The following is a 15,210-nucleotide window of genomic DNA, read 5'->3' on the forward strand; positions in this document are numbered from 1 at the left end:
GGCCCCTATGAAGGTCGAGTCTTAGGAGCATTGTTCTCAGCTGGGGTACAGAGCAGAATTAGCCGTTGGCTTCTTAAGACTCCAGGTGTCTGTGCCCACCTCAAGCCAGCTGACTCCGAGTATGCAAGCGTGGGATTCAGGTACGTGTGGTTTTAATAAGCTTTGGTTACGAAACATCACTTGAGGGCAGTGGTTTTCAAGCACCTGGCCCAGCAGCAGCAGCAGCATCACCTGGGAGCCTATTAGAAATGCAAACTCAGCCTCCTTTACAGACCTCCCGAATCTGACACTTGGAGGGTGAGGCCTTGGCAGCGGTCTATGGGTTAGCAAGCCCTCCAGGTGATTCTGAGGCTTACTCCAGTTCTCCAGTTGAAGAAACTCTGCTTTAGATCATCTCTTTGGGTCTGAGTGCACAACAAAGTTTTTGTTTTTGTTTTTTGTTTGCTTGTTTGTTTGTTTCCTGAGCAGCTAGGAGAAAGTGTCTAAATGAATGTCATTCGGTTATTTCCTAGCTTGTAGCCCTGACCTGACAGTTCCTCTGCTGACACATCAATTCAGCAGACCTATTCACAGGTCACTCTTTGTCTTGCTCTCTCTCTCTCGCTCTCTCTTTTTTTTTTAAGATTTTATTTATTTAAGAGAGAGAGCGCGAGAGAGACCTCGAGCAGGGGAGAGAGGCAGAAGCGGGGCTCGATCCCAGGACCCTGAGATCATGACCTGAGCTGAAGGTAGATGCTTAACCACCTGAGCCACCCAGGCGCCCCAGTCTTTGTCTCTTAACTTCCCCTAGAGCATTTGCCCTTTCCTCCCCCAGTCAGGCACCACTGGGCAGCCTGCAGGGCCCATCTTAAATTGTATTCCCTCCTGAAATCTTTTATTTTGTCTTTTCCCATAGAAAATAAGTGCCTGTCACATTTATTTTGGTCTTTCTTATGGCTCATATATTCTCTTTACCTCCCGTCCCGGGCAACCTTGGGCAAGTAACTTAACCTCTCTTGTTTCCTCATCTGTAAAATGGAAATAATACTAGCACCTACTGGGTGCCTGGGTGGCTCAGTTGGTTAAGCAACTGCCTTCGGCTCAGGTCATGATCCTGGAGTCCCGGGATCAAGTCCTGCATCGGGCTCCCTGCTCAGCAGGGAGTCTGCTTCTCCCTCTGACCCTCTTCCCTCTCATGCTCTCTCTCGTGCTCTCTCTCTCAAATAAATAAATAAAATCTTTATAAAAAAAATACTAGCCCCTACTTCTTCAAATGAGTTAATACTTGTTGAGGTGCTTAGAATAGTACTCAAGTGTCAATTCTAAAAGTAATTATTCCTAGCATTGAATAATGGGTATATAACATTCGGTAGTGCATGGCACATAAATCTAGCTTTTCTCACTAACAATTTTAGGGCACTAAGCATTTTGTACTTTTTGTAGCTGTCTTTATCCTCCCAAAAAGCTTAGTTGTAAAGCTTTTTGATAGCAAGTAATTTTTCTTTCTCAACTCTGAATCTCCCTCTCCCAAAGTACCTAATATATGCTCAGTGAATGCTTATGACATTGCACTGAACTCCACAGGCAGTGTAGGCTAAGAAGTCCCAAAGGAGCCCTTCCTAAGCCTGTCCCCCATCTTTCCTGTGTTTGGGCCAGTGCCTTCAGTCCCTGGGTTCTTGATGGTGTCATCCTTCCTCAAGGCCCTAGAGGAAGAAAATGGGTCTGCGTGCCTGGCTCTTGAGTCCAGTGAACAATGCACTCTGCCTGGAATATCTCTCGTTCAGATAACAGGTTCCTCTGAAAATTATCCAGAATGGCCTAGACAGTTCTTCCTGTTTTTAATTACATTTTAAAGAGCAGAATCTGAGCCATGTTTCTGACTCCTTGCCAAACAAATGAAATTTTTAAGACAGTGTTGTCCTGAGGCAGCAGTAGGTGGGAAGGGTAGGGACGTGGTACCTGGAGACCATATGGTGTGGTGGTGTCATTACTAAATTGTACTGGGATAGGTTTTTAGGCATTGAAAATAGAGATGGTGACACAGAGGTTGAAGATCCCAACTACCTGGGGCTTTCTTGCCGCTTTATAAAGATGGCTGCCCTCCTACTTGAACTTGGACTTCCGCAGACTCTGAGTTAAGAGCAGAAGTGTGTCTGCAACCACAGTTGGCAGATGGTGGATGGTGTCCCCCAGGAGGCCCAGTCATACTGGAGCTTGAGCCCCCACCTTGCCTCTTGGGGCAAACTTCTTTTTGTAACAATTTGATGTGTAACATGAACACTCTATGTTTTTAATTCCTGAATTATTGCAAGCCTATGAGATTTTGCAATTTCAAGTGTTTTTTTTATTACCGTAATCTTTTATGTTTCTATTATTGTTTATGATAGTTTTCTAGAAGTCAGTAGTGTTCACCAAGTTAAGAGATACCTAAATTTCAGCCAGGCCCCTGATGAAGTCTATCCCGATGTTCTTGTAGATGGAATTCCGTACACAGGATGGTCAAGTTAGGAGGATTGATAACTGGTAATGAATTGGTGAGAGTTTGGAGTAGGCGGGGGACGGGGCAGGGAGCTACTTCTAACACTCACCGATGCCCTCTGCCTTCCACACTGGTCCAGTCCACAGTTTCAGTAAGTATTTGATTGCAGGCTTTTATGGCATGCTTGTCACGTTGAGGTTTATACAACTATTGGATGATGAATGTGTTGTATGGAGCATCGGGGTTCTGGGACGTACCGAAGACTCCTCCCACAGTTAGTCACCCAGTGCTGCCCATTTTACTCCCTCACTGGCTTCTCAAATACATCTTCTCCTCCCTATCCCTTCCTTCCTTCATCATTTCTCTCCTAGACTACTGCCTGACCTTGTTGCTTGAAGTAACCCCCCAGTGGCATTCCCTTGCCTCCAGAAGAATGTCCAGGCTCCTTCGCATGGCCTAGGAGGTTCTGAATGTCTTGGCCACGATACTTCTCTAGCCTTATCTCTTGCTGTTCCCCACCTTGAACTCCATGCTGTAGTGATATCAGACTGCCTGTTGTTCCCTACATGGTCCATTCTGGTTCATGCCTTTGGACCTTTGCTCTGCCTTCAATGCTCCAATACATTCTCCCCTCCCTTCCCCTTGAAGACTCAGATTATCATTTACACCACTGTATTGGAATTACCTGGTCATTCATTTCTCGCTCTCAAACTAGACTAGAAACTCCTTAAGGTGTTCTTATTTTATTTAGCACCCAGCACATAGTAAGCAGGCAATGAGTGTTTTTTTGATCAGAAGTGAGAATACAAAAAGATCTTGGCAATCTAAAAGGGAGACCATAAAACTTAACAGGGAGATAAAATTTAACAGTGGTTCTACTTGGGTTTAAAACAAACAAACAAAGAAAACAAGTCCCGATTAAGGACTGAGTACAAGGTGGGAGAAAGATGATTCACCACGCTCAGTAGACCATGTAAAAAAAGAAAGGCTGTGGTTTCAGTTGACTTTAAGCTCCATGAGTCAACAGTGTGATGCAACTCCAGTAACCTGGTGTCAGAACAGGGAAAGTCATCGTCCTGTGGTCATACCACATGGGAGAGTCATGTTCCATTCTACGGCACCAGACCTTAAGAGGGGTGAAGCATGTCCAGAGGAGGGCAGCTAGACTATTAAGAGAAGACGAACCCCACCATATGGGGAGTAGTTGAAGGAAGTAGGGGTGTTTCATCTGGAGAAGATGGGGGCTATCATGCCCGAAGGGTTCACTGAGAACCTCAAAAATGCAGAATTAGGCCAGTGAGTAGAAAGCCTCAAAAGAACTTGGTGATACTTAGCTCTCCTAACAATGGAATAGGAGGTCTGTCTTGTGAGCTCCGAGTCACTGTAGGGGTGGATCAGGAGCCTCCGAAGAAAGGTGCTATAGGGGGATCTGAGCCCCTAAAGGAAGTTTGGACTAGATGTCCTGCTCAACTCTAAGGCTTAGTGAGTCGGGAGGTCCCTGAGTTCATACCTATTAAGTGTTGGGGAGGGGTGCCAGGAGCACATTTTCTGATAGCAATGCCCTTTGTCCCTCTAGGGGAAACATTATGAATTACCTAAACAGAAATTGCCTCTGGGCAAATGTAATAAGTGACTAACCACTTAGGTTCAGACTTCTGGTTCATGCCTTCAGACTTCTGAACCTAAGTGGGCTAGTCTCTTATCACATCATTCGTGTGAAATCTATTCAAGAAAGGCATATGGTAGGGCGCCTGGGTGGCTCAGTCGTTGGGCGTCTGCCTTCGGCTCAGGTCATGATGCCAGGGTCCTGGGATCGAGTCCCACGTCGGGCTCCCTGCTCAGCGGGAGGCCTGCTTCTCCCTCTCCCACTCCCCCTGCTTGTGTTCCTGCTCTCGCTGTCTCTCTCTGTCCAATAAATAAATAAAATCTTAAAAAAAAAAAAAAAAAAAAGAAAGGCATATGGTAGTCCCACCCCATGTACCCAGCGCCTTGCATTCTCCACTGAACTTTTGTGGAACTTTGAATAAAGTAATTACCTCTTTCCCTTCACTTTTTTGCTTTTTTAGCTGCGGAGCATCTTAGCTTCTGGGAGGACGTCAGAAGGATCATCTCAGGATCAGAGCTGATAACGGGATTCCCCTATACCTTCACAGTGCCAGGCCTGCCCCAGTACCTCCAGAGCCTCACCAAACTAGCCATCGCCACAGCATGGGCTGTGGCGGCCCAAGCTGGAGAGCAGGCAGGGACCATTCCCATCTTCTTCTCTCAGCTGTTGGAGTCTTCTTTCCCTGAAGTGCGCCTGCTGACGTTAGATGCCCTGCTGGAAAGGTTCTCGACAGCAGCCTCTGGATTAGGAGAGAAGGGACTGCCACCCTTGCTGTGGAATATGGGAGGGACATTCTTGATGTTGGCTATGAAGGAAAATCACCCAGAGTGCTTCTGCAAGGTAAAGTCTCTGGTGTACTGACCATTTTCCCTTCTGCGCCCCTTGCTTTTTGGCAAGCTCGCTGTAACAAGATCACGTAGGCAGGACTGGGTTGGGCTTCCCCAGGAGCAATAGGAAGGAGATGCCACATCCAGTGGGCAAGGACTCTCTTTGTATAGTGCTTGTCATGGCTTCGTGCATGGAAGGGCACTAAAAAAAGTGATGACAATGGTAATGATGATGGCCAAGATAGAGGTTGGGAGTAAGCCATCAGCGCTCTAAGAAATGCAGCCCTGAAAATTGGCTGTAGAATGTGGTAGAGGGTCGTCTTTGTCAACATGGCTGTTTGGGGACAGATGGCCACCTAGAAAGCATCATCAAAAGGAAAGAGCACTAGCCTAGGAATCGGGGCATCTAGACTCTGATCCCAGGTCACTAAGGTCCCCTGGGTGTGTCACTGCTCCACCCTGTCTTGGTCTCCCAAAAATATTAAGGCGGAAATAAGAAGTCAGTGATGCTTTTTGAAAGCTAGACCCCTTTATTGGTACAGGTGATGATTATTTGGCTTCTGGAGACTTTTTCCTGAGTATTTTTTTTCCCATGGATCTGATACACACAGATACTGAAGATTCTCCATTGCATGGACCCCAGCGAGTGGCTTCCCCAGACGGAGGACTGTATTCACCTCACCCCAAAGGAGTTCCTGATCTGGACAATGGATATTGCTTCCAATGAAAGGTTTGCCCCCAGTGCTCCCCGTGCAACCCCAGCATGATGTAGGGTCTGTCCCAGCAGTCAGTCACGTAGTGAATCCGGGCACGGTCCTTGCCGAAGGGCTTAGGTCCTGTGTTTCCTTCTAAATCTCAGCCTAGGAGCATGTTCTAAGCTCAAGCCATAGAATGATGTCAGAGTTTTCACATTAATAACCAAAAGGTAATCACTTCTGATGGCATTTGTATGGCCCTGAGGTGAGCATGTCCACCATTCACAATGGCATAGATTACAGACTATTGACAAAAACCCATCTGTATACAAAGTACATTTGGTTTTATTTCTGTGTTTTTGGCTGACTTTTTCTAGGTCTGAAATTCAAAGTGTAGCTCTGAGACTTGCCTCCAGAGTGATCGCCCACCACCTGCAGACGTGTGAGGAGGTAAGGCTGACTGGGCCTGTGGCCTAGGGTCTGGGTCTTCGTGCTCTTATTTACCAGGAAGGCGTCAGTGAAAGTGAACTGTCTCAGCAAAGCAGAATCACTGGGGCATGTATGTGTCGCCGCTACAAAAATGTTATTCATGTGGGTGTTTCACTTTGGGTGTAACTTCTGTAGAATTTTCTGAGCACCACCATCAGCATTTCTTTTCTCTTGTCCTGGGCATGGCATGCTTGATTTGAGTCCATAAGGGTAACATAACACACACACACACACACACACACACACACACACACACACACACACATGGCATGCTTGATTTGAGTCCATAAGGGTAACATAACACACACACACACACACACACACACACACACACACACACACACACACACACACACACACCCTTTTTTCCTGGGCATGGCATGCTTGATTTGAGTCCATAAGGGTAACATAACACACACACACACACACACACACACACACACACACACACACACACACACACACACACACCCTTTTTTCCTGGGCATGGCATGCTTGATTTGAGTCCATAAGGGTAACATAACACACACACACACACACACACACACACACACACACACACACACACACACACCCTTTTTTTTTGTCCTAGTTTTCTAGCTAGACTCTTTTTTCAAAGAGCGAGTGAGCAAGTCCCTGGGATTGCACCCTGGCCAACTAAGTATGAAAATACATCCCTAAGGCTTAACTATTCCCCCAGAATATGGCCCCAGCTGGCTTTGTATGGAGGCCTGGATGTGCCCCCTCTGTCTCACATGTCCTTTGGGGGAAAGATGGAACCAAAGTAACCAAAACAGCTTCCTGGGAAGATGCCTTAAGACAAATACATGTATACTTAGGGGCATAAGAAAGGTGTCCCTATCAGAGTATTATTATAAGTAGAAGGCAGTCGATACTACAGTAATATTACCTGAAGCTCCTGGTTACACGTGACCACACTGTGATGGTGGCAGCTAACATCACGGGTTCCAGTTCCTTACGGTAAAGCAGCACAGCCAGAGGTGCGGGAGATCGGGAGATGAACAAGGATGGAGGGACAGTGTCATAAGCAAGGAGGAGCATTAGATCGTGACATTAAATGCCCTGCTAGGGAGGAGGCCGGAGGAATCCAGAGGAGGAAGGGAGTGCAGGGCTGCTAAGGAGAAGACTTCACAGAGAAGGTGGTTGTATTCAGAGAGTGGTGGCTGGGCAGAGGGGACAGAGGGTGAGAGCTAAGCAGATCCACTGTTAATGTGGGGCATTCAGAGGCAGGCCAGGGGGCCAAAGCTGGCTGGTCACCAGGAAGGACAAAGAGCCAAAAAAAAGTCAGTAGTGTGTGTTGGGGGTTTGAAGGGGAGAGGTTTGTAGGAAGGGAGAGGATTTGCTGAAAAAAAACTATAGCCCAGAGGGAAAAAAACAAGTTCTAAGAAAGCAGTCACAGGGCAGCCTGTCCCATCTGCCAAAAGACCTCGTTCTCATCCACAGACATTTTTAACGAGTATTCATGTGCATCTTAGAGGCACTGCTTGGTACTTGAATGAAGCAGTATTTGGTAAAAATTGGGAGTTTTCCAGGGAGAGAAAAATTAACAAAACCGTAGAGAAATGCATAAAAGAAGTTCCCAGGAAGACCTGGGTTTCTTTGTACATTGGGAGTCGGCCTCTTCCTCAAGGTCTAAGATGCTCATCAGTTTAGTTCCACAGAGGCCCACCGATGGTAATTTTGAACAATTAAAGAGGCTTCTTTGATACGGGAAGTAAAGTACATTTGGAACAATAATCCCCTTTCTAGAATACGTAGAAAACCAGGGTTTAAAAGACGGAAACAATCCATTGTCCATCCACTGATGAATGGGTAAACAAAATGTGGTATGTCCACTCAAAACAATATTATTCAGTCACAAAAAATAAAGTGCTGATACATCTATAACGTGGATGAACCTTAAAAATATGCTAAATGAAAGAAGCCTGTCACAAAAGACCACGTATTCTATGGTTCAGTTTATATGGAATGTCCAGAATAGACAAATCCATAGGGACAGAAAGTAGATTAGTGGTTTAGGGCTGGGAGCTGACAGGATGACAGGGTGGGGGAGGTTAACTAGGGATTTCTCTTTTTGGTGATGAAAATGTTCTAAAATTGACTGTGGTAATGGTTGTACAAACCTGTGAATATACTAAGAACTCAACTATATACTTTAAATGGGTGAATTGTATGGCATGTGAATTGTATCTCAATAAAAAAAAGCTGTTACTATAGAAGAATAGAGCTTTGTTTAAACAATAATGTTAGTTAGGATGCTGCTTTAAATGTTATAGCAGAAACTCATAAATACAGTGGCTTAAACCAGATCACAGCAGTCAAAGCAGATATGGTGGCATGACAGTATTGGGTCCCCAGACCCTTGTAGCTTATTCTGCTGTTTTCAACATGGCTTCCATCTTATGGTCCCAAATGGTTGCTCCAGCTTCCACCATCTTGTCCTTGTTCAGCTAGCAGGAAAGAGAAACCTGGGAAGTAAAGGTCACATCTGTTTCCTAAGGCATGACCTAAAAATAATACACCGTTAGTCAGAACTTAATCATATATTACTCCCAAGTGAAAGGGGATCTGGGAAATGTAGTCTTTATGCCCAGCCCAAAATTTGAGGTTCTGTTACTAAAGATAGAAGGAGCATCTTGCTATGGGAGACAACAGTATTATTTGCTACCACAGTCTTTCCCCAGAAGGCTTGTCTTTACCGAAGCTATCAAATACGCCAATGTTCTGATACCTTGATTTGCATCAGAAAGACTCCAGGAACTTTCTTGCTAGTTCTAGTGACTCAGTATTACTGAAAGACAAGTCACATTTTCTTCCCTGGGCTTGTTTATTTCTCCCTAGTTGGGTTGGAAAAACAACTAGAAAACTTTTCTTCCCCTGCGGTAAGAGCTAATTTGCACATCCAGTGTGGTGTATGTGGCTCAGACCTAATTCCATGTCAGCCCCTAACTGCCCCTGCGGACCTGCCATACGCTTTGTGCTTTCAGACCAGGGACTCGGTGGCCCCCACACTGAAGTCGTGGGTTCAGTTGGTCGCCTTCTCCTGTGGAGAACACCTTCCCACAGAGTCCAGGCTGGCTGCTGCTGAAGCCCTCACCCGCACCACACCGTTCTTGCTCACCAGCCTCCATCCCGTTCTTGGTAAGTGCACCAGGCCGGGGGTGGGGGATCTGAGGTCCGAGGTCCAGTGTACCAAAGAGCTAAAAGCACTAATAGGTACTCCAGGATAAAAAAGGAGGGAAGATGAAAACCGACTGTGTGCACTGTACCTTTGCATCTCTCAAATGTGTTCCCCCTACCCTCCGAATTCCCCATTTTTCACCAACAGCCTCTTAACTGGCCTCCTTTCTTTCCATCTTACCCCCAAAGCCATTCTCCTTATACTTCCAAAAACTCGTGCGGTCTTTCTGAAATACAGAACTGATCATTTCACTCCGCTACTTAAAGCCTTTGAGTGGGTTCCGATTGCCTTCAGGATAAAATCTAAACACCCTATCCCGTGGCTCTGTGCCCTGGCCAGCCCTCCCTGCTCGTCGGCCACCACTCCCCAGCACAGGCTCTGTGCATCATCGGTAGGGAACTCACGTCTTGGTATGACTAGCGCACTGGTGTCTCTGGTACGAGGTTCCCTGCGGGCAGACAAGGGAGAGTGTAGTCGAAGGAGAGTTCTTAGGACAGGGCAGGTCCCCCATTGAAAGGCTAGGGGTGATGAGTGGTGGTCCCCTGTGGGTCTCCTGTTGTGACCCTGCCCAAGCCTGGGCCTACCCCCTAGACAACACACTTCCTTTCTGTGAGGCCCTGCCCACCTGTCGCCTCCCTCATGAAGTCTGCCTCCGGCACACCAGTCCACCGTGATCTTTCCCTGCTGTGAGGCACTGCCGGCCATTTCCATCCCTGACTTCTCCTTGCCTTGTGTCCTTGACTTGATGCTCCTTCCGTCGCTCAGGGGCACGTACTGTCTTTTCCTGCCCCGTTGTCCCCAGCAGCGCCTAGCACAGGGACCACACAGAGCTCCTGCCCAAGGGCAGTGGTGGTCAGAGAGTGGGCCCCACATGGACCTGGCACCGGCTATCCTCTGTGGTTCCCTCCCCTTTTCAGTGCTTACCCCCACCAAAGTATAATCTTGCTTTCAGAATTTATAAGCTCAGGCAGTCACTCAAATCAACACTGGGCTTGTTTCCCCCAAAGCATTCTTAATGCATACAGTTTCATTCCTAAGAATCGTGAATCATTGTGGACAGCTGGGCCCAGGGCCTTAGTCAGCTGGGCCACACCTTCCAGGGGGCCTTGCCTAGGGCTGCTTGCCTCCAGAAGCCTTCCCCCCAAAAAGACAGATATTTCCAAACCTGCCCCCAAAGGCCCTCTCTCTTCCACTGTTAATCTGACTGCCAAGTCTTCCTTTCTTGAAATACCCAGGAAGAAAGGCATGACTGTTGCTCATTTAAAGACTACTCTCTTCCACCGTGGATTTATTTATTTATTTTTAAAGATTTTATTTATTTATTTGAGAAAGAACATGGGCAGGGGGGAGGGTCAGATGGAGAGGGAGAAGCAGACGCCCCACTGAGCAGGGAGCCCGATGCAGGACTCAGTCCCAGGACCCTGAGATCATGACCTGAGCGGAAGGCAGACGCTTAACCAGCTGAGCCACTGAGGCGCGCCCCACCACCACCACCATGGATTTAAAGCAGTATTTGTACCTGCTTGTAAATTGAACCGTAGGTAATTTGAATTCCTTTTGGTCTTCTTAGGATTGCAGGATACACTTGCTCTCTGGAGATGTGTCCTCACCCTCCTGCAGAGTGAGGAGCAAGCCGTCCGAGATGCAGCCACGGGAACTGTAGTGACTGCCATGTCACAAGGAAATACCTACCAATCAACAGGTACCTCATTCTTACCCCTCAGCAGTGCCTTATTGTTCTCGGACAGAGTTGGTACACTTTTTCTGTAAACAGCCAGAGAGTGAATATTTTAACCGTTCTTGGCCATTCGGTTTCTGTCTCCACTCTGCTGTGTTAGTGGGAAAGCAGCCCTAAACAGTAGGTAAACATGTGGGCATGACTGTGTTCCAGTAAAGCTTTATGTACAAAAACAGGCAGCTGTCCAGATTTGATCTGCTAGCCATAGTTTGCTGACCCCTGATATCTAGGACATCATAGAGAAAAATCATCTTCAAAGAGAAATCTAATCAACAGTGCTGTTAGCTAGTTACGTTGTCATCCTTTTTAAAATAAGGCTAAGTCATGATTATCTGTGTGGTTACATAACCCGGGAATCATAGATCTATCATTTTGTACTTCTCTTAGTTTTCACATGTGACAGAAACAGATGAGTGTGAGTCAGGTTAGCTAGGAGTAGAAGCAGGGTCACACCTCTGGAGAGGTGGCCAGCTGGGAGGATGTCTGCTCTGGTGGACTTGCATTCCCTGCACTTGGGTTGTCAGGAAGGATCTCTGGGTCTGCCATCCTGAGGAGAAGCAGGAACAGCATTTGGAGGCAAGAGGTCACAGGCTGAGCAGAATGGACAGCAGAATGGGAGTGGGAGTGGCCACACAGGGTTTGTAACTGAGTCGGGGCTCCTTGTCCCAGTGGCTGGGGATCCTGGAGGCTTCCCTTGGAATATGAACGTCCGCATTCTAGAGTCCTCTGTTGTCATGGCATATGTGGGAGAAGCTGGTTTTTGAATAATCTTTTGGTGATGCTGCTCCAGAGCAGGTTTGGTCGGGACCTGCTTTGCCTCTCAGTGGGAAGACATGCAGTTTGATTCTGGGAGTGATCTGCAAGAAGCCCTCTCCCCACCAGCTTCCTGGCCCGTCCGAGTTCCTGGATCTGTAATTCCACCGTTAGTGATTCATTCCTTTTTCTGAATACGTGTTTCCCTTAGAAGGACACACAGAGCACCCAGCAAGTGCTCAGTAAATATTTGGTGGAATACAATACTCACAAGATTTCTCTAGTACCCTCTCCACCAAAAATGGGAAAGGTTATGGCATACTGGAATTATCAGTGGACTTATCCCCTCCTGATCCTGATAGTTGTTACCCGACTACTTCTATTTCTTTCAGAATTTCCCCAAGTTCACCTGTAGTAAAAGTGTATTGCCATGATCTTCCTCCTTGTAGCTTAAATTTTTTCCTCAAGAAATACAAACCAATAATTAAATATTGAGTGCCTTTCTCGTGTAAAAATCCATGTGTAAAAGCCTCTTAGGGAAATAAATGTAAAAGGCTACCTACTTTTGTATTCCTCACCTTGGCCTATAAAAAGAGGATCTAAGGTATGAAAAAGATAAGGATTCTATAACAATGAAATGTAGTGTGTTACCCTGGACTAGATCCTGTGCTAGAGGGATGAAAAGCCGTATAGGAAATTTCTAGAACAACTGACAATATTGAAATATTGTCTGTAGATTAATCAATTTTAAATTTCCTGAATTTGATAACTGTACTGTGGTTTTGTAAGATACTATTTTGTTCTTAGGACACACACAACTGAAATATTAAGGGGTCAAAGAGGCACGCCACCTGTTACATACCCTCAGATGGTTCAGGAAAAATAATTATGTGTGTGTGTAAATAGTAAACACAGATATGGAGTTACTATACTTGCATCTTTTCTGTATATTTGAAATTATTTCAGAATAAAATGTTTTAAAAATCCAGTTCCACAACTTGAAAACACCCAACACAGCCTATATTGCTAGACCATCTGACTGGTTTCCCAACAATTCAGCCCCCTCTGTGACTCCTTTCCCCTAAGTTATTTGAAAATATCCTGCCAACCCCCCCCTTTTTTTTAACTCATTTTGAGTCAATTTTTACATCCCCAAAAAAATCAAACCCAAGCCAGATTCCTCAAAGGTCACAGCAATGTAATGTCACTATGTGGGGACAGTCTCTCAGGACTTCCTCATGTGTTCCTTGTTCAGCCTGGTGGCAATGCTTAGACAGAACTCCGTAATACAGCTTGATTTTCTCAAGCAAAAAATATACATCTTCCTGTCTGGGACGAAAAGTAGCTGAAGGCTGAGGAACACTCCTGATTTTTTGCTTTAGTCAGAAGTTCAGCCAGCTGACACACAAGAACAATATTGTCTTGTTTTGACATTTCTTGAGGATATCAAGTGGCTGATGGTAACTTTTCTCATTCCTTCAGCATGCAGGGATTTTTGTAGACTATACTACTAATGGTTTGCTCTGCGGTGTTCAGAGTTAATTATCACTTTTGAGTCTTGAATAGCTTGAAAATACGTGTCCTTAATTTTGTCCCCAAATCAATGGTCTAATGAACGCCATAGTAAAATATTATTATTAAATCATGGTAATATTTAATGTCTTCTTTGAGAAGGCTAAATATTGTTAAAAAAAATTCTCACTTTTCCTCCTAAGAATAAAACACAAGGACTCCCTGCCTCTGAGACCCCATCCTATCAGTGAGGGCTGGATGTGGACAGAGAGCTTTGCATGTACATTGTCTGATAGTGTGCTGGGGGCACAGGGACGTGCAAGGTGCATCTTGATTGTGTGGTCTAGGTGGATAATCTGACCGCCCCCCCCAACCCCCCGAGAGTGGGGCTGGCCCAAAAGACCGGGTAAATGGGACACAGACGGGAGCATTTCAACGCAGAAGAAGAAGCTAGAGCCAGAACTTGGAGTTGGGGAGAACTTGGGAGCTGACTGGGGGGCACGGTGGCCAGAACACAGGCTGAGGCCAGGGGAGTGGGGTGGGAGATAAAGCCAGAAAGGCAGGGGCACGCACTCTTGGGGTGACTCTGAACACCAAGTGAAGGACCTCCTTCTGTAGGTAATGCGGGGCTGGAGAGGGCATTCAGTGGGGGAGCAGTGTTGCCAGCATCTTGTCTGGGGTGCTCTTTCCAGCAGCAGTATGCGTGACGGCCTGGAGGGAGACCTTCGGCCGGGAGACAAGCCAGGAGCGGGTCGCGAGCCGCTGTCGGTGGGGACGGGGTGGGAGAGCATGGCAGATGGACTGCTGGTGCTGGTGGGAGATGGGAGACAAGGGAAAGCAGAGGGGCCTTCACAGCCTCAAACCCATGAGGTATCTCTGAAGAAACGCCTAGACGTGCCTCTGGCACCGATGTAAGCAGTTAAGCCATCACCTTCTAGGAAGTGAAACTACCAGGGATCAGGAAGGGTGCTTAGAGGCCACAAGGCACTGTGATCTGGGACAGAGGATTCCCTAGACCTTGGGGAAATGGGTGCTGGAAACTGAGAGGGCAAAAGGGGGCCTTTATCTGCTGTGGGAACAGAATGAACTGCCCTGCCCAGCACACTGCCCGGTTCTCCTGGGAGCCCTGGCACAGGTACTCGATACTACAGAAGAGCCAAGCATTAAACCCGTCGTTCAGACTGCATCCCTAGCATGTCCCCTTGCGCACGGCTGGCTTCAGGTATAGATTTGTGGTGTCCATTGGTTAATGATTCTGGGAGGCCTGGGGAAAATAACCCCTTGCTTAGATAGCCCTCATGTGAGAGTGGATTTATTGTTCACCTTTTTTGCCTGCTGACCTCGTGCATGTGCTCCTTCCCACCTGGTCACCTGGAAGGTGAAACCCACAGCCCGTCAACACTGCTCTGAGCACCCCCAAGGCTCCCTCAGCTTTGCAAGCACAACCCGCCCCACCTCCCTACTCCTAGATCAGCCACAGAGTACCGAGAGGGACAGCAGAAATGGCATTTCTGGACTCAGGAATAGGGGATTGAAATTTGCAGCTAGGACAAGAAAGGGTACAGACAGGGCTCCAGGTGAGGCTCCACCTACTCCTTTCCCTGCTCTAACCTTACTTCCAGCCTTGAAATGCTCTGGAAAGAGCTGTCATTTCCAGAGCAGGAGACACTCAAAGCCATCAGCTCGGCGATTCCTGCTTCCCTGGGCTCCTGATTCTCGCCCGAGCAACTCACTCATGTCTGTTCCGTTCACATCAGGATTTCATGTTGGGTTCCACTCGAACAAGGACTTCCACTGGGTGTGGGGGCGAGGGGAGGGGGTGGTACCAACCCGGACAGTCTGTACATTTAACTCACTAAATTTGTGTGATTCTCAAGTTAGGCAGACAGACTTCTGGGTAAAAGCAGCAGGGGAGAAATTAGAGGGCCTC

General features: G+C 46.9%; 1 protein-coding gene across 8 annotated transcripts in view; it reads left to right on the plus strand.

The window, feature by feature from the left end:
- Positions 1 to 15,210, plus strand: part of THADA (THADA armadillo repeat containing) — a 324,153-nt gene that overhangs the window by 258,644 nt on the left and 50,299 nt on the right. For 7 of the 8 annotated variants that reach the window (XM_027621844.2, XM_027621847.2, XM_027621842.2 and 4 more), the window contains 5 exons: positions 4,525 to 4,904; positions 5,503 to 5,621; positions 5,964 to 6,036; positions 9,084 to 9,237; positions 10,848 to 10,979. In XM_027621844.2, coding sequence (XP_027477645.1) covers positions 4,525 to 4,904; positions 5,503 to 5,621; positions 5,964 to 6,036; positions 9,084 to 9,237; positions 10,848 to 10,979 — 858 coding nt within the window. Of the gene's footprint in view, positions 1 to 4,524; positions 4,905 to 5,502; positions 5,622 to 5,963; positions 6,037 to 9,083; positions 9,238 to 10,847; positions 10,980 to 11,805; positions 13,486 to 15,210 lie in introns of those variants that run through there. The other variant, XM_027621849.2, reaches the window with a different exon arrangement.

This window comes from Zalophus californianus, chromosome 8 (assembly GCF_009762305.2).
Source record: "Zalophus californianus isolate mZalCal1 chromosome 8, mZalCal1.pri.v2, whole genome shotgun sequence".
In the NCBI taxonomy this organism is placed as follows: domain Eukaryota; kingdom Metazoa; phylum Chordata; class Mammalia; order Carnivora; family Otariidae; genus Zalophus; species Zalophus californianus.